The sequence below is a fragment of the Macaca thibetana genome, chromosome 14 (assembly GCF_024542745.1).
Source record: "Macaca thibetana thibetana isolate TM-01 chromosome 14, ASM2454274v1, whole genome shotgun sequence".
Lineage (NCBI taxonomy): Eukaryota > Metazoa > Chordata > Mammalia > Primates > Cercopithecidae > Macaca > Macaca thibetana.
This window is the reverse complement of record NC_065591.1, coordinates 54,694,491-54,713,952: the sequence shown is the minus strand read 5'-3', so window position 1 is coordinate 54,713,952 and position 19,462 is coordinate 54,694,491. Positions and strand designations below refer to the sequence as shown.

Genomic DNA, 19,462 nt, shown 5'->3' with positions numbered 1-19,462 from the left:
TTAAGAATGGGCAAAATTGGACAACTTTCAATTTTGCAGTATATAAAGGAAAAAAATTGGGGGCAGTCAAGATGTGCAATCTTATTTTGAAGTCACCATGAAGTGAATGAAAATTAGTCACTGCATGCTGATACTAAAGACCTTGGCCATCGTGCAAGGTACATCCCAATTATATCCAAATACTGCCATTCCACAGTATGGCAGGTTATAAAGTGCACTGTTAGGTGTCTTTAGAACAAGGTAGCAGCAGTATTATACATTCTCTACAGGTTATTTTGAGTAGCTCTTGACACATATGTGGTGGTAAGATTAAAGCATGATTCTGTAAGCAATAACAAACCACTACGCACTGGGTTTAGTTTTTTATTGAGACGGAGTTTCGCTCTTGTTGCTTAGCTGGAGTGCAATGGTGCCATCTTGACTCACCGCAACCTCCGCCTACCAGGTTCAAGTGATTCTCCTGCCTCAGCCTCCCAAGTCACTGGGATTACAGGCATGCACCGCCATGCCCTGCTAATTTTGTATTTTTCTGGAAGAGTACAGGGTTTCTCCATGTTGGCCAGCCTGGTCTTGAACTCCAACCTCAGGTCATCCACCCACCTTGGCCTCCCAAACTGCTGGGATTATAGGCGCAAGCCACTGCACCCGGCCCAAGTCTAACACTTCCTTTAGTCTGATACCCTGGCTGAATTGGGGAAATTCCGGCAATAAGAGGAATTGAATAGCTGATCCATCTGTCTAACCACTTGCGCCTTTTGCTAGGTTAAAAATTAGTTTCCTCCCCTTGGTGGGGAAGGTTGGGCAGATAAACAACTTACAGCTCTTTTAAAATCTCAAGTAGGTTCATACAAATCTCTGCTTAGCCTTAATTTTGCTGTACTCAAAGTACTCACCAAAAGCTTATGACTTTAACAAGGTACCATAACGCAAGGTTTAGCTTCCCTGGCCCAAGTAAGACAGAAAAACATTGATTGGCTCTGCCCACCACCCGTAGGAGCAGGTGCAGGCAGCCTCTTCTGACTTCAAGTTTCTGATGGGTTCAGCAGTGATCATCTGCCTTGAGGGTCTCCCCCATCACCAACAGGTTGTTCTTCGGTGTTGACATCAACCAGAACTCCAGTGGCACACTTCGAGAGTCCTCATCCATGCCAATGTTAGAAGTAACCCTAGGATTGTCAGAATGTTCCAGGGCTGGAGGGAAATCCTTTATATGTGCTTTTGGAAAACATGCAGAGGTTTAAGTTGAATCAAAAGTCAATTTTACTGGGACAATGGAATTTTTCCAGGGGAAGCAGGGATCTTCCTGGACATTCAGGGGCAGCTACTGGGAATGATGCTTACAGGACAGCTAAGCTTATCCAGACATCATCATGTATTTCAGTCTGACAAAAGATGTCAACAAATTGTAGTTGCTATGTGTAGCAATGTTCCTCCACATTCATGAGACTTGTAATCTTTGATTATAAAAATCATTTATATTGGTTAGTTTTAGTAACTCAAAGCAAAAATAACCACCTTAATTAAATCTTGGGTCTCATCATGAAGAGTCTAAAAATTCCTTCTGGAACTCAGGCTTGTACAGCAGAAAACCAAACATTTGAAAGCCTGTAAGTCAAACTAAGGTGGGTCTCCTATACCTCAACAACAAAGCTGACTATTCTCCCACAGATTGTCGATTCCATTTACAGCCAGCCACACATCACTACATCAAGTATCACAATGTTTATTGATAGATACAAGTATATAAAATCAGGGCATGAACATGACTTGATAAATTAAGTAGACTTAATTTCAATACTATAATAGGAGGGACCAATTCAAATTCTCACCATTTGTTTCACACCCACAAAAACCACTTCAAGGGCATTAACGATCTCTCAAAACTGATCAGTTTTGTGCAAGTAAACCATGTTTCTTTTAAAAAGACTTGTGCACTTGCCCAGGCTCAAGGATATTAAAATCTAGCACATAAAGCCCATTACTAGAGGTAGAAATACAGGCAATATACTATTACGGCAACAACCATCAATTACAGTTAAGAATTTTTCTGTAACAACCAAATGGATAATCAAATATTGCAACAACTCAAGTATTACTGAGCAAAGTGCATTTCTACAGTATTCAGTGTTGCTATTCAGTTTTCTAACTTAAAACAGCCTATGATAACTGGCAGCAAAGAAGGTCCTTGCAATAGACTGCCTCTGCTTGAGAACTTATGATGTAATTATTGCATGCTGCTAATATACTATCTAAACATTAAAGATACTCCTAAAATATTTGATGGTAGACTATGATTAAGACATTACACTACAAAAAAACCTTATGCAGAAGAAAATCCTAACTGACGTGCTTCTGCTTTAAATATTGTGAAAACATTACAGCGGAATGAATTTTCGCAGTGGTTAGGTCAAATGCAGTTACATCATAGCAACAGTATGTTTTGCACAATTTAAGGCTTTGGCTGGTTCTTTAGTCAGCTTCTTCCTCTGATTCTTCTTCTTCAGCAGTTTCTAGCCAGGTTAGCCACTGATTCACCTATAAATTAAGATTTGTAACTTAAAATAGTTCACAATATAAATGGAAATCCATCCAGAAAGTTTTAGGTGGTACTACAGTTTTAGAATATGAAACAAGGACATCCTTACAACAATTTGTATATTAAGTTATGCAAACAGTGGTGTATTATCCAGATTTGGGACAACACAGAGCTAGATATAATCCTGCACGGATGAGCCTCATGAATCTAGTTTATAATCAGCAATAAAAAGGTAGCAAGATGCGCTGTAGGACCAATGTTTCTCAAAGCCTGGGCCCCCTGGAAAACTAGTAGCATGAGAATCACCTGGATTTTGTACATAGACCTACTAAACCAGAATCTCTGGGATTAGGCCTGGAACCTACTTTTAAACTGCTCTTCAGGTGATTAATGCATTCGCTGTGATTTGAGAATGCCCTGATGTTCCTCCCCTAGGGCTACCATTTCATTCAATAAGACACAATTAAATTGTGAGAAATCAAAAGCATCTCTTTTTAAAAAAATAAATATATATTTAAACTGTTCTTTTTTTTTTTTGAGACACAGTCTTATTCTGTTGCCCAGGCTAGAGTGCAGTGTTATGATCTCAGCTCACTGCAACCTCTGCCTCCTGGGCTCAAGACATCCTCCCGAGTAGCTGGGACCAGGACCACAGGAACATGTCACCACGTCTGGCTAATTTTTTATATTTTTTAAAGACAGGGTTTCACTCTGCTGCCCAGGCTGGTCTTGAACTTCTGAGTTCAAGTGATCCTCCCACCTCGGTCTCTTAAAAGTGCTAGGATTACAGGCATGAGCCACGTGCCCAGCCACAATTTCCTCTTTATTGACGTTTTTTAAAAATCTTAAATTGAAACTTGTACAGTCACTCCCATCTATATCAGTAGCTATACTCCTTGAAAAATTTGTTAGCTACCTCTAACATCTTATACACCACTAGAACTGATTCACTGTGTAGCTTTACTTAATCATAGCTTTAAACAGTGCAGAATGAAATGTATGGGTGAAGAAAAACTACTAACTAGGACTATCTTCCCTGTATTTCAGTTGAAAAAGGCTCTTAACTTGAAGTTAATACCAAGCAAAATGAAATAAGCAGACCAAATTTTTAACAAAAGACTTACCTGGAACAAAGCCTTGCCTTTTCCCGGAAACTCTTGGGTTATATCTTCTTTCCAAGCCAAGAAAGCTTCTTCTTCAATAATCTCCATATCATAGAAGTGCACAAAAAAGCGAAGTAACATGCCTTTAAAAAAAATTAAAAAGAAGTAGTAAGCCCATTATTTAGTGTGCTGTTTAAGACTTGCCCCACACTACTCCTCTGATACAAGTCCCCTCACCTTTTGGGAAGTTGCTGTTATAGCAGTGCACCTGAAGAGCATACAGGGCGCTGACTTGTAGATCAACGTGATCATGAAGAAATTTCTGCATTACTGGCTTGAAAGAAAGAAGTAGTTGTTTTTCCTGCTCTAACTGTTCTTTGGAAGGAGCAGAGGATGAATCTGTTTCATCGCTGGGGGGGTTTACTTCACTAGAAATGTACTGTAAGAAGCTGGACAGAAAGAGGTCTTGTTAGAACCAAACAGCGAGTTTTCTTGCTTAGTCTCCTGCCTTGTAGACATTCTTTTCTAGTACATGAAACATTACTACATATAGAAAACCATCTTACCTAGTCATTAAGATGTTCACAAATCCTTTATCTACATGAAGTTTGGGAGAGATGTTATCTTTAATCCATTTATATATGGTTTGAGGGGATGGATCCAACTTTATTTGCTTCAACAGTTCCTTCTCCAGTTTGAGGAGTGGGAATAAGAAACTCAGTCCCTTTCCTTCCAAAATCTCCAACATGCGGTCCTTATTCTGATCAATTTCTGAAGAGACAAAACCACTTGCATCATCTAAAAGTTCATTTTACCAAGTTGTCCTGTCCAGAGAACAGAACTTCACAAATGATGTCCCCAAGTATACAAGATCCATGTAGCAGAATAGAGAACCAACCCAGCAAATGAAAAAACTCAATATACGGATCAAATGAAAGTAGTTTAATCATACATCTTTTTATTGGTAAGATCTGCAGTATGTTTATCATTATCTGAGCAGGACAATCAGACCATCTGACCTACATAAATCCATTCGAGGTACTAAAAATCTCTAGATATACTATTAAAAAAACAAAACAAACAAGTCAGCATTCTCTTACCTGGGAGCATTTTCTGCATATTGACCTTGCTTTGTTGAAAAAGTTCTGTTAACCATTCTCGATCTTGTAATTTAGCTAATTGCTGAAGACAAAGTAGGAAGAGAGGAAAATGGGTGCCACTTTCTAGTGGTTGAGCTAGTTCTGAAATGCTCACCAGCTCTGAAATGATGGCACGAGCTGCAAACTGTGCTAAATATGATTTCACCAAGGGGATGTCAACCTCCAGTTTGGGACACTGGTCCAATACATTCAGGAAAGCCTTAGAAGAAATATACAACAGTTTATCAGTTCTCGAATTTGAGTGCTAAGAGTTCTTACCACACAATCAGTAAAGTGTCCTACCTGCATGAAGTTGTCACTTGTGGCTATCCCTTCCTGTTTGAGTAAACTGATCAAAGAACTTGCTTTTTCTTTATCTTCATCGCTTCTATCTAGTGACAGGATGATTACTTTGCTTAACATCTCAGGAAGAAAGTGTTTAGGAGCCCTCATTTCTCTTACACCATTGACAGCCTCATTTGCATTTCCACTATTTAGATATTCAGTCACAACAGTTTCCTGTGAAGAACACAAGTATCTTTAATGTTTTCTCTATCTCAAATATAGGCTGATTACACTAAAATGGGATATTTGAAACTTACAGTTAGTTTAAGTAGTTCTTCCTTTGATGGCGGTGGCTTTTTGCTGGTCTTGGCAGGCTTTTCCTGGATAAGTGGTGGATTAGTTTTGAGACCAAGCTGAGGTGTCTAAAAAACAAGCAATGACAAGACATTTTTTAAAAGAAGGAATATGAAGTTAGGGGGAAGAACATACTAAATTTAGAAAAAAAAAGTCTTCAGTCATCTTTAGAAAATAATGGAACAACAGAAAATGCTATCACACTATGGTCTGTACCTGTCCCAGAGGTGGTGTTTGAGTGCGTGGTGGTTGTGCACTAGGAGGAATCATAGTTATCTGGGGCTGAAGCTTTGGCACTTGGTTTTTATTCATTAGGAAAGACTGAGCAGGCCTCAGGCTAATCTGGAATTGAAAATAAATCAAAATATAACTAAATTAACAACATGCAATTGGTGAATATATTAAATACAATATCTAAAATCCTATACAAACATGACAGAATCTAGGGAAACATTAAGCTTTTTATAAAACTAAAGAAGGCACTCCACATTAACAGGTTTAATTTTTGACAAAAAATTTAAAGATCTGATGATGCATACAGTAGTAAGATACTACTATAAATCTTACATTTATGAGAATTCTCTTAGAATTAGCATGACTAAAATATTCAAATAAAAAACTGCAAATTTAGCCAGTTTAGAAAATGCCTTGTTTTATCCTTAAATCACCCTACTTACAAAGAAAGAAACCACAATATCTTGACAACCATTTTCCTTGCCCTAACTAATAGACTTTAGCAGACTTGCCCTCATATCTCATAATCTTCACTCACAGGATGCTGGACATTCAAAGAAAGAAAAATTAAGTACAGAAAAGAGAGAAAAATGTAAAGAACTCCAGCATTAAGTCCTCTTAATAACGCGTCTTTTTATAATCATCGGGCAATAAATTTCTGAATTGACAAACTATGGTATATAAGTAACATAGGCAAATGTACCTCATCTGCATTAAGCTGTCCTTTCTTAGAAAACCGAGGTGGCATATCCTTCGACTGTCCTTGCAGCTGGGATAAGAGTCCCTGACTCTGGTTATGGTAGAGCTGGCTTAGCCCCTATTTCAGAAAAGGAGAAAGTCAGTCTAGATAAAAAGGGGTCCACAAATTACGGTAATCAAGTACCAAAGGGATGAGCCAAGCCAAAAAGAAAGTTTAATTGAATCTGCCCAGAGAAAGTAAAAGATGAAACAGGGAAGAATAAAAATCTAACCTAACTGTCAAAGTGATGTCATTTTACTAATACTTTACTAATCTTAAGGATAAACATTTTAGTTTGAAATAAATGTTGCAAATATGGTTTAGAAAACATGCACACTCCTAAAATAGTTCCATGTTTTAACAGCAAATGAAATCACATATATTGCAGAATTTAACACTTATTGCCTAAACACTCAAATCTTACTTACCTGGCTTTTCATAAACTTGCCTCCCATCTCTCCAAACTGCGACTGTGTGGGAGGCATGATGTGTCCCCCATGGCCATTGAACAGTTGATTTGAACGATGACGTCCCATGGTGGGTGAAAATCTATCCTGGATAACTCCTGGACCAGTACCAATTCCGCTACCTTAAAATACATATACGGACAACTCTCAAAACTCCACTGACAAAGTTAAACTGATTTTTCAGCTTAATGAAACCACTGTTTTTTTTCAAAATTACCTGGCATTTGTCCAAACATATCAGCAAGTCCTCCAAGTGGGTCCCTATCTATTTTCATCCTGGGTGGCATGAACGGTCCCTCCAGAAAGAAGTCACTTCTCATCCCTTGAGCCATGGGAGCAGGAATAAACACCCCTAGATCCTTTAGAAATGAAGTGAATAAGCACTTTTTGTCTCTGGACCCTATTTTACTTAAAACTAAAATTCTTGCAACTGGGGGGAAACCTAGAATATTAAAACCGTAATTTATGCTATTTCTGTAAATAACTTCTTCCAAAAATGGGAGACAAGGCTGGGCATGGTCGCTCACATCTGTAATCCCAGCACTTTGGGAGGCCCAAGCCTTGGTTTGCATGAGGTCAGGAGTCCAAGACGAGCCTGGCCAACATGGTAGAACCATCTCTACTAAAAATACAAAAAATTAGTGGGTTGTGGTGGCGAAGGCCTATAGTCCCAGCTACTGGGGAGGCTGAGGCAGGAGATCGCTTGAACCTGGGAGGCAGAGGTTGCAGTGAATCGAGAATGTGCCACTGCACTCCAGCCTGGGTGACAGTGAAATTCCGTCTCAAAAAATAAAAAAATAAAAATGGAAGACAAGACACTAAAAACATTAAGCTCCGCCACTAAAATGAGACAGACCCCTCAAGTGTTCGGGGTGGGTGGGGAGGAATACCATACTACTCTACAAACACAAAGTCTATGTGACAAAACAAAAACCCAATCTTACTTTTACTGCATCTTGACGGATTTGATTGATCGTCTTTGGTCCATTGTCAAGAAAAGCCTTGCGAGGAACCCAATGGTGTTCTCGCAACTCTACGGTATCCTTTAATTGAAAAATATATTTCAATATTCCTAAACCAAAAACTCAGCTTATCAACACATTTAAAGAAACCAGTTTTACCTGCAGCAGGAAACGAATCCTCGCTGGCAATTCCTTACTTAACATCAAGGAGCACATTCGGGCAAAGTACTGATCCATTAAGGACTGGTAAGAGAAGAATACACTCATTGGAAGAGCTAAAGCAAATGTGTTCAATTTACAGTTTTAAGACTTCTAGATTACAACCCAGTTAATGGCTAAATATGGCAATCCCCTATGATGTCACAAAAATAAATAGCTTGATTTAAAGACAAACTACTTGTACTGCTTCCATCAGCTACACACATACCTTGGCTCGTTCATGGTCTAATCTAGGTCCCACTGTCCTCATTATCTGACAGAGGCACTCCAAATCCTCTCCCATATCTTTGAGTTGGACTCTCTTCTTCTTTTCCAAAAGCTGCAAGAATAAAATGCCGTGGTGACAAAATTTTACAGTTACTCTGGTTTAGGCGTAGTACTTTCCCTTTACGTTTGCACTGACTCATTCACAGTTCCTACAGAATCTAGTATAGTGCTTTCTACCAATCTGATCAGTTCTAACCCTACTTTGTCAAACACCACATATTTCAAATTATTATTCTATGTTTGGTAAATTTTGTTGCCCATTTGTATTTAACTAGTCAACCTCCCTCTCAGATGAATAATTGACTCATTTCCCCTAAATAATGATTGACTACATTCACCTAAGCCTAACTTCCCCGTCACACTTACTGTTTTGATGCACTTATGAAGGATAGATTCGTGAATAAGATCAAGCTTGCCAAGCTCTCCAATGAATTTGATGTTTCCCAACATCTTGATCTTAGCAATGGCTCTCTGTTCCTCCTCCTCGGGGAGGAGGGGATTTTCACGCTTATCATAGACTGAAAAAAATAACAATGAAGTAAGACAACATTCAGAATTAAGCTGAAAATATACAGTACTACTTAGTATCAACTGTAAGTCTTACCATCAACATTTCTAGTTCGGTTTTCAAATTCATCTTGTAATTTGGAAATTAGGAGGCGTCTGAATGTCTAGGAAAAAAGACATTTGTCATGCCTTAAGGAAATTTTTCAAGTCAACTTTAAAACAAGCAAACAAAAACTACCACTTACGGTGCTTTGCTTCTGTCCTGGTTGACCCTCTGCTGCTGGGCCATCAAAGTTTGGTGCATCTTCTGCCAATCGCAGACATAGCTGAGCATACAGTGAGCTATACTTTGGCTCTTCTAGGGCTTTGTCCACAATCTACAGAAAATGTCATTGCTTAAACTAAATATGAATACTACTTCCAAGAACCCTTCCTTTAGGAAAAATACAACCACCTAAATGTTAGCTATTACACTGTACCAAAAATGTCCAGTTATACCAGTTCTCATCTAGTCACATCCATCTCTCCAGGGAGTCAGAAAATGGCATGGATATCAAAACTTTCAAGTCTACATAAACTGTCATACAATGCATTTCCAAGACCAAAATATGGTGTTTTCCACCAAAGAGCTTGCTAAGCACCACCATTTATCTCTTCAAGCATAGTATGAACATTTACCTCTTTAATCTAATGCTACTGAAGTCAGTGGTTCTTTCTAATCACTATCAGTATTCAAAAATCACACCTCAGGGTTTTAAGTAGTAATCCAAGTGTAAAAAAACACAACTTGAGTTTGTTAAACAGTTCCCTCTCCCTTTTGAGTTAAGCCAATATTTAAAACTTACCAGCAGTATGACCCCTTTAAGGATGAGTTTAGACTCTACACCCACATTGAGGAGCTCAAGGCATAGCTTGTCAAACTTTTCAGGAGTAAGCTTATTTAGTATGCTGGAGAAAAAGGAATCACATTTTAAGTGTTAGCTAATACACAGAATTTGAATTGAAAAACTGCTTTTAAATTACACTGATTTTTCTTCCACTTGCTCCCTTTAATAATCAAGACATGTTTTCTTACTCATCTAAAACCAAAGGAATGCTGAAATAAACCTGTTATTTTAATTACAATGATTTGAATTAGATAGGGGGGTTCCCAGCTGTTTGACAAGAATCCTTTCTCACTTTCTCAAGGTTAGAGTGCAAAGATCTCATTATCAAGGCTAGACCATGAACTAAGACCATTATATTCCCTGCTTCACTGGCTTAAATAACATAGCACTTCCCTTAGCCAGCGCAAATGTTAGCACAACAGGATTATGGATTGCAATCCGATGGCTAAAAGCAACCGTAAGCCCAAAAAAACAACGTTCAAGATACATTTTTTCTTTTTTTTTTGAGACAGTCTTGTTCTGTCACCCAGGCTGGAGTGCAGTGGTGTGATCTTGGCTCACTGAAACCTCCATCTGTAGGGTGTTCAAGTGATTCTCCTGCCTCAGCCTTTTTAGTAGCTGGAAAAACAGGCGCCTGCCACTACACCCGGCTAATTTTTGTATTTTTAGTAGAGATGGAGTTTCAACATGTTGGCCAGGCTGGTCTTGAACTCCTGACCTCAAGTGATCTGCCCACCTTGGCCTCCCAAAGTGCTGGGATTACAGGCATGAGCCACAGTGCCTGGCTAGTTCAAGGTACCCTTGCCTTCTTAGTAGTACAGCACACACACCAAACACAGTTAATCCATACTATTTCCCATTTTTTAGTAAAAGAGACCTTCCAACTTACCCTCTTACTTTCCTGAAGATTGCATCATGTCGTTCTTTTTCGTTTGCGGAGTTGTTTGCTGCGGAGTTGTCATCTCGTCTAGTGCTTCGTGCAGGAATCCATTTCTGAGCGTTTTGCCCTGGGGTTTTCCCCAGGAACTCGCTAATAAAAATCAGCAATAACACTTATTTTCACACAAATGTTAAACATCATAAATTCTCTCAAACAGAGAAAGTAATTTAGGCTTTCTCGACTTCCCCTCCCAAAAAGTCAACTCTGGAGATCAGTGGTTCTGTAAGGGTAGTGTGCCATCAGAATCACCTGAAGGGCCTGTTAAAACAGATTGCTGGGCCCACCCAGTTTCTGCTTTCACTGGTTTGGGGTGGGGCCTAAGAATTTGCATGTCTAGTAAATATTCCCAGTATCAACGCTGTGGATCCAGGAACCACATTTTGAAAACTAATTTTTTTTTTTTTTTAAAAGAGATAGGGTCTTGCTGTGTTGCCCAGGCTGCTCTCAAACTCCTGGGCTCAAGCGATCCTCCCACTTTTGCCTCCCCAAGTTGTTGCTGGGATCACAGGTGTGAGCCACTATACCGGCTGCCAATGAACACTTTCTAATGTTTTACTGACCGTGTTGCATGTGTACCACTTTACTAATACCAATTAGTAGGAATAATAGCTACTAATTTTGGAAAAAAAATTAGTAAAAATAACCCAAAGAATAAGAAAAAAAGTAAGTTTGAGAGTCTCAACTCATTTAGATAATTTGGCTAAGGAATAATCAAGAGCTGATATTCTATATTTAGGATACCCAACAGAAACCATGCCCCTTAAGATTAGGAGTCTTGATGGCTATTGCCTTAATTACACCATCACATGGGAAAGACTTTTAACTTAATTTGTTAAATAAAGCTCAGTTTTTTTTTTCACATGTTTACCACACCTGTTGCCAGCAGTCTTGGGATAGTGCTGAGGTGCACCCCTACTTCCTCCTCCGCCCGAAGAAGCACTATTTAAAAGAAAAAAACTTTTTAGTTTACTGTATCCCAACTATGTCTCAATCAAAAAGAATAAACCATCTATTTTGTGTTTTGCTTTTCTTGTAGAGATGGGGGTCTCGCTATTTTGCCCAGACTGTAGCCAGGCCTGTATTTTAGTGTTCGTATGTTATGCTACAAATGAAGACTAAACTGGGACCCAAAGGAAAGGCAAATACTTGATTTTATTCTTCAGATGGCAGTTCTTAGAAGGCTGTCAATGAAAACTTAAGAACTTTTCAAATGAAAATTGCAGCCCATTAAGTCGGAATTATTTGCCATGGTATCTAAGTTTTGGGACTGGCCTTTTCAAAAGGATTCCCCAAAATCAATCTAGACATACCTGAAACGAGAAGCACCCCCTTCTGCAATCGCACTCTCCACTTTGGCGGCTTGACAACGAAGAATCTTCAAAAGAATAATATTAATAGATGGGGTGGGGAGGGGAGGGGATGGGAGAAATGAAATACCTGGAACGAGAAAGAGCACCAAAATGAGACACTTCTAACTAACATACAGATCTATAAGCCTTCATTCAATTATAACGTATTTCAGATCCTGGCACTGTCACTGCATTGCAGATCTGTAAGACTAACATAGGATGTACTCAAAACACAAATAGACAATTACATTTTGTTTAGCCACCTGGAAATTCCCCGGTGTTCAAGGATGCAAAGAGACTTCGTAGAACACAAGAGTATTTCAAACGGCTCAGAACGAATCTTTTGAAAAACCCACATTCTACTGTCTTTAAAACTGAGCACTGAGATCAATAGAAAAATCTAACTATAGACACGAGCAACATCACGTGGAAAATGTCTGCCCTAGGAATTTTTACTGCCTCGACGAGGAGGCCAGCGACTGCATGAGGTCTCTCCGAAAGCTCTTCAGCAGTTTTCCCCTGTCCACCCTTTCGCCTCCTCCCCGTGGAGAGCTCGTGGAGAGACGCGCGAGAGGGGGCCGGGTGTACGGGGCTAGCACTCGCAAGCGGAAGACCTGGGCTACAACATGGCAGCAGGAACCTCCGCCCCGTTTTTCCCTTCCTGGGAACAAAAGAGCGGAGCATTCCTCCCACCCAGGCGCAAGTTAGGGAAGTGCTTCCGACAACCTCCCCGCGAGGCCGCGGGTCGCTCGGCTGGGAGGAGCAGCTGAGGCCGCCCCCGCCGGCCCGGCGCCCAGCTCTTTGTTCTCCAGGCAGGAAGGCGGCCTCCTGCCCACCCGCCGCCTCCAAGCGGGCCCCCTCCTGCCCCATAAATCCCCCTGGGACTGACAACCGCCTCGCCACGGCCTCCTCGGCTGACAAAACAAGCAGAAATCATCACTCTCTCTTTTCCTCCCCCCAAAGGGCAGCCCCGCCGACTCCAGGCCCAACACACCTCCCCGCCGGGAGGCCGGGCTCCGGGACACCTGCGGTTCCCTGGTCCCGCGCCAACGGCCGGGCCCTCCCTGCCGGCCCGCGTGCCTCCCGCCTCGGCGCTCGCGGTCCGAGCCGCGCTCCCTCGCCGTCCCAGCACACCCGTGCCTCGGTCCGCCACGGCCTCGGCCCTGCAGGGGTCGGCCATCCGGCCATGACCGCACGGCGGTCTGGCCAACACTGACGTTTTCCTTCTACTCCGTCAGCAACAGGAAGAGATAACAAAGGCCAAGACTTTCCAGGTGTCTGAAGCGCAGAGGAAATGCTAAAAAAGGGTCGCCCCACCCGGCTCCGCCTGCGGCCGCCATTTTGTACCACTCGAGAAGAAGCGGCCAGGGACGGCGGCCATTTTAGAGCGCTCCACTCGGCGGCGGCGGCGGCGGCTCCACTCACCTTCACCGAGAACTCAGCAGCTGCCACCGCAGCTGCCTCCTCAGGATCCGGTCGTCGGGGATAGGGAAGGGAGGGGAAAGGGGAACGGAAAACAAAAAAAAGGGGGAGGGAAGGGGAAGGAAGGAATCGGGGACGGCCTGAAACTCAGCTCAGAGGAGTCACTGCTGCAGCCGCCACCCGGTACCCACCGCCACCTCCATAGAGCTCCGACTCACTGCTGGCGCTGAGGCGTGTCTGAAGCCGAACTTATCGCTCTTGGGGCAGCCGAACCCACCAGAGCCGCCCCGAATGGCTCCTTCGCCGCCCAATCAGCGGCCCGGTTGCCGTCTGCCACCAATCCGCGCAGGGCAACGGGGAGGAGCCACAGGGCTGAGCTCGGTTGCGGCGCAGCCCCGCCGCAGTGCGCAAAGCCATATTCGCGAAGTCTCCGAGGCTGAGGCAGTGGCGTAAGGGGCGCGGAGCGCTGCCGAGATGTGGGCTGCGTGCGTAAAGCCGGAGAGCCCTTTTGAGTCTGCGTTGGTGTGGCTGCTGCTTCTTGCTCCAGTCCCTTTGTTCGCTGAGTCGATATCCCATGCTCCAGTTGTATCATCCCCTTTTCTCCCGACCTCGTTTTCTCACCGGGAATATGGGAAGAAAACGCACCTTTACCTCCCCGGAGCCCTGTGCGTGGCGAGTGAGCATTGCTTTTCTTGGCGCCCCTTGGAGCTGTGGCTGCCCTCGCGTGCCTGGCCTCTCCAGGGGCCGGGCCTGTCGGGTTGAGGCCTGGCGCCCCCGGGCGCAGTGCCGGGACACTACCCAATTCCAGGTCCTCGGCTTCGGCAGCCTTAGGGAACCCAGAGAGTAGTGGGGAGGAGGCGAGACTTGCGCCCTGATGCGAAAGGAGAGCTTCATTCAGCTCCTTATTGGCCCACCCCCTGCAGAGTGAATGAGAAGGGGATGAAAGGAAGGGGTTGATTGTCTGTCTTTGTACCGCACACAAGAAGCAGCTTTTCCCATAGGAATGTCCCGCTGGCGGTCACCGAGGAAAACACCCTGTGTGTCAGACTTCCGCGGGTGTTTGGAGGATTTCAAATTGCTGGCTCCTGGGTTGTTTTGTTTTGTTTTGTTTTTTAAGTGCACGTTAAACATTGTCAGTTGTGTATTTTCATTTTATTTAGGGTCAACCATAATAAATAGGATTAGGCTTTTCAAAGCCGGCAAGTTGAACTTTGTATACTTCTCAGGTAATGTGTTGATGAGTACCTTATTCCATCGGTTGCGACACTGGCTACACTAAAATGGAGTCATACTTCCATAAACTTAAACAACAAAAATGTCCCCATCTCCATTTTAACATGTAGTACTTTCACAGTGTATAGTCAAAGGCAAGAATGTGTGTGTTTTAACATGAATGACTTTTAAAGAAAGTGTTCAGTAAGAGGCAGGATTTTCAAAGACCCAAACTTAATCTTTGATGTGTCAAAACAGCTCTTGGTATTAGAGCACCTGGTCCTTAATACAATTTTCAGGAAAATTGCAGTTTTTCCTGCGACATTTAAACGTGATAACAGAAGGCTGTGGTGTGGCTCTACAGGTTTCTAATACAATTCCAGCATCTGTAGATCTTTGCTATAGAATAAAGTCAGCATTCCCCACCTTACTGTTACTACACTTACTGCTATTAAATCAATTTTACTTGAACTTTAAAACTTGGAAGAGATATTCTAAAAATATATATATATATTTTGGGGTGGTGGTGGTGGTGTAAGTTTTGTTTTAAATACAAGAGGTTTCACTTTGTAATTTTTTGGACCCTTCTAGCTTCATGATAACACCAGAATAATGTTTCTTTATAATTTCTGTAGGGCTTTAAGGTTTGGAAAAATGCATTTAGTATATGTGATATTTTGACATAACTGGTTTACATTCCATATATCTGATAATGAACGAATACATTAGTTTACTAGGAAGAGTAGTAGTCAAAAACTATTGTCTAGACTTCAAAGAGAATATTCACCTAGCCCTAAAAGTCGGATGTTCTTATAATTAAGACACTTAAAATTCAGTAATTAAAAATTTAAAAAAGGTTTTACTTAATATTTTATTTAATCTTTGCTAATTGTGAACCCTTTTGGTATGGGCTTTGCAGATATGAGTTTATGTGAGAAATTGACCTGGAAGGGAGTAACCTAAGGTACAAAGAGTAAAAATACTGATAAAACAATCTTTCAATTACCTTTCTGTCACTTAAATAGAAAGATTTCAGATTGAAATCAAACCTGCAAAGCCCATTGCAGAAGGGTTCACAATTAGCAAAGATTAAATAAAACATTAAAACCTTTAGGAAAAAAATATTTTTTTGAGACAGAGTCTCACTTTGTCACCCAGGCTGGAGTGTAGTGGCGTGATCTCTGCTCACTGCAGCCCCTACCTCCTGGGTTCAAGCATTTCTCGTGCCTCAGCCTCCTGAGTAGCAGGGATTACAAGCATGTGCCACCACACCCAGCTGATTTTTGTATTTCTAGTTGAGACTGGGTTTCACCATGTTGCCCAGACTGGTCTCAAACTCCTGACCTCAAGTGAGCCACCCACCTAGGCTTCTCCAAAGTGCTGAGATTACAGGTGTGAGCCACTGTGCCCAGGGTAAAAAATTTTTAATTATTGAATTTTAAGTGTCTTAATTATAAGAACATCCAGCTTTTAGGGCTAGGTGAATATTCTCTTTGAAGTCTAGACAATAGTTTTTTTCAAATTGAAATCTATTAAGTGAGGGAAATAAACATTGAAACTTTCTAAAGTTTCCATCACATCATGGATATATGAAAATTCAATAGCACTTTGGGAGGCCAAGGTGGAAGGATCCCTTGAGCCCAGGAGTTGGAGACCAATCAGGGCAACATAGGGAAACCCCCCTTCCCCCGTCTCTAAAATTTAAAAGTTAAAAAAAGATCCGGATGTGGTGACATGCATTTGTAGTATCAGCTACTTGGGAGGCTGACATGGGCAAATCCCTTAAGCCCAGAACTTTGAGGCTGCAATGAGCCGTGATCACGCCACTGCACTCCAGCCAGGGCAATAGAGTGAGACCTTGTCTCAAAAAAAAAAAAAAAAAATTGCTGGGCACGGTGGCTCATGCTTGAGCTCAGGAGTTTGAGACTAGCCTGTGCAATGTGGTGAAAACCCGTCTCTACAAAAAATACAAAAATTAGCCTGTGTCCCACATGCCTGTAGTACCAGCTACTTGGGAGGCTGAGGCAGTAGGATTGCTTGAGCCCTGGAGGTCGAGGCTGAAGTGAGCCATGATCATGCCACTGCACTCCAGCCTGGACAACAGAGCGAGATTCTATCTTAAAAAAAAAAAAAAAAAAAAAAAAGGTTGGCCGGGCGCGGTGGCTCAAGCCTGTAATCCCAGCACTTTGGGAGGCCGAGACGGGCGGATCACTAGGTCAGGAGATCGAGACCATCCTGGCTAACACGGTGAAACCCCGTCTCTACTAAAAAGTACAAAAAACTAGCCGGGCGAGGTGGCGGGCGTCTGTGTTCCCAGCTACTCGGGGAGGCTGAGGCAGAAGAATGGCGTAAACCCGGAAGGCGGAGCTTGCAGTGAGCTGAGATCCGGCCACTGCACTCCAGCCCGGGCCACAGAGCCAGACTCCTTCTCAAAAAAATAAATTAAAAAAAAAAAAAAAAAAAAAAAAAAAAAAAAAAGGCATTGTCTGGAATTTAGCTTTTAGTTCATTGAAAATTGAATTCTAAATATACCCACTTCAATCTGCTAGTTTTCCACTTCCATTTTATCAGTTTTCTCTAAGTCCTAACTTGTTAACTCATATATTTTTGCCTTATTTTAACTAATCATGTCAAGTGCTGGTTACTATTCTAATACATACTATTTTGGAAGCATCTACCATCCTCTCTGTGCTTATGAATTCCCTAATCATATACTTTCAGCCCAGATCTCTCACTTTACATCCAGTTCTGAATTTCCAACAGGCTTTTGCTCAGAGATGCAAACTTGAAGCCATAGTTTGGGCCACAGTAGTTTTAAACACTTGAATTTGATATTCACACAAATTTTTACATACAAATCCAGATTTCCATCTTTTCATGAAAAATATTAAAATATGGCAACACTGGGCCTGAAAGTCTCATAGGGCAACGTTCAAGCATAACTAAGTAGAACTGCCTCCTCTCGATGTTTTGATTTCTCCAAGTTGCATCTGACTTGATTCACTCATTTATGTTCCCATCTGGCCTCTATAGCCATTTTGCTTTTTTGAGTTGTTTGTTCAAATTCAACAGATTCCATATGTAAACTGGTCATCTTCCTAAAAGGAAAAGTAGTCAAACCAGTTGAGATCAAATGTCTTCTCTATCACTTACTGTGTAACTTTGGACAAATAATTTAATTACTCTTCCTCAGTTTCTAAATCTGTAAAATGGGAATGATAGTAGTATTTATATGGTTGTTGTAAAGATTAAATGAGATAATGTATGTAAGGCACATAGGTTAGACCCTGACTTAGAATTTAATATTAGTTTCCATATTCTCAACAATATTAACCAGCTGTTTCACAACTACTTTAATTTTGTTAAGGATCCTATTGTTGTTCTATGCTAGAAACTTGACCATATTTTTTTTTGCTTTTGCTCAGATTTAATATTCAATCACTTACTGAATCCTGGTGCTACTTCTCTCTAAATGTTTCTTGCAGTCATCTTCCTCCCTTCAACATCATTGTATGTATGCTAATCCAGCCCTTACTAAACTTTTCTCTTAGATTATTGCAATATTCTTGTTGATCTTCTGTAGTCTTTGCCTACTAGTCTGTATATTCCTGTTAGTCTTTCTTCAAATACCTTTTTTCAGCCAGGCGCAGTGGCTCATGCCTGTAATCCCAGCACTTTGGGAGGCCGAGGCAGGCAGATTACAAGGTCAGGAGTTCGAGATCAGCCTGGTGAACATAGTGAAACCCCGTCTCTACTAAAAATACAAAAGATTAGCCGGATGTTGTGGTGCGCACCTGTAATCCTAGCTACTCGGGAGGCTGAGGCAGGAGAATCGCTTGAACCCAGGAGGTGGAGGTTGCAGTGAGTTGAGATCATGCCATTGTACTCCAGCCTGGGCAACAGAACAAGATTCCGTCTTGGGGGAAAAAAGAAAATAAACTAAACTAAACTTTAACATTATTACCATGCTCAAGAATCTTAGTGCTTCACTATTTTCTACATGAGTTGATCTCAACCTTGGCTGCACATTAGAATCACCTGGAGAACTTTTAAATATCTCAGTGTCCAGGCTGCATCTGAGACCAGATAAATCTGAGTCTTTGGTAGTGAGATCTAGCCATCAATAGCTTTTAAAGCACTCTGGGTGATTCCAGTGTGCAGTCAAGGTTTCAGAGCCACTGTAGCAGGTCAGAGCATTGTAGAAAATTACAACATTTATAGCTGAAGCAAACCCCAGGAAAAGGCAACTGGGTTTTCAAAAAGATAAGGGGACTTTCTCCAAGTAGGGAAATAGGTATTAGAACCCAGGGATCCCAGTTTATATGCTTTTACCTGGCTTTGAAGCCCTTTATATTCTATCCCTACCCTAGCTTTTCTGTTGACCTTATTTTTTGCCTCTCCCAAACACCCAATCTTCTCTTATGGAGCCAGTTAGGCTGGTATTGCTGTCCCTAAAAATTCAGTTCTAATACTTCATTGCTTGCAATTTTGAGGGCACCCTCATTTATCCCCTCTACTGATTCATTCCTGAAGTACAGAATTAATATGTAAGTGCCCTACTCAAAAACCTCAATAGCTCTCCTGTAACAATAATACCTGAACTCCTTAGTTTGGCCATAAAAGGACCTTTATCATCTGGCTTCAGACTACTTTCCTATTCCTAGATGTATCACTCCTTCATTCCTACAGTTATCCGTAATCTGGTTCTATGGTACTCAAATTTTGCTCCATTGTTAAGATATATTTTGGAGATAAAGCCAATAAAACTTCTGATGGATTGAATGTGGAAGATGAGAGAAGAATCAAGAATGATTCATAGATTTTGACCTTAAGCAACTGG

The 19,462-nt window shown here is 41.5% G+C and overlaps 1 protein-coding gene and 1 non-coding gene across 2 annotated transcripts; both read right to left on the bottom strand.

Moving 5' to 3' along the window:
* Positions 1-1,707: 1,707 nt before the first annotated feature.
* Positions 1,708-14,541, bottom strand: EIF4G2 (eukaryotic translation initiation factor 4 gamma 2). Its single transcript, XM_050759241.1, has 24 exons — positions 14,384-14,541; positions 13,684-14,327; positions 13,414-13,425; positions 11,950-12,076; positions 11,513-11,578; positions 10,589-10,729; positions 9,658-9,760; positions 9,058-9,189; positions 8,910-8,976; positions 8,672-8,823; positions 8,247-8,357; positions 7,979-8,062; positions 7,802-7,900; positions 7,075-7,216; positions 6,819-6,979; positions 6,355-6,468; positions 5,634-5,759; positions 5,381-5,485; positions 5,082-5,297; positions 4,740-4,998; positions 4,206-4,410; positions 3,877-4,088; positions 3,661-3,782; positions 1,708-2,535 (listed from the first exon to the last, which is right to left on the bottom strand). Exons 1-24 carry the CDS (start codon positions 14,539-14,541, stop codon positions 2,470-2,472), a joined length of 3,624 nt encoding a protein of 1,207 aa, XP_050615198.1. The 3' UTR covers positions 1,708-2,469.
* On the bottom strand, positions 6,160-6,302 carry LOC126936752 (small nucleolar RNA SNORD97). The gene has a single exon (XR_007719559.1). It is a non-coding gene; the product is annotated as a small nucleolar RNA SNORD97 (small nucleolar RNA).
* Positions 14,542-19,462: the final 4,921 nt, after the last annotated feature.

What these genes read in the sequence shown, in the direction of transcription:
- EIF4G2 (XM_050759241.1), bottom strand. Translation starts at nt 14,541, where the DNA reads ATGTTTAACGTGCACTTAAAAAACAAAACAAAACAAAACAACCCAGGA. An exon ending in GGGGGTGCTTCTCGTTTCAG is followed by an intron (nt 11,579 to 11,949) that starts GTATGTCTAGAT and finishes TCTTTTAAATAG; the next exon opens with TGCTTCTTCGGGCGGAGGAG. An exon ending in GGATTCGTTTCCTGCTGCAG is followed by an intron (nt 7,901 to 7,978) that starts GTAAAACTGGTT and finishes TTTCAATTAAAG; the next exon opens with GATACCGTAGAGTTGCGAGA.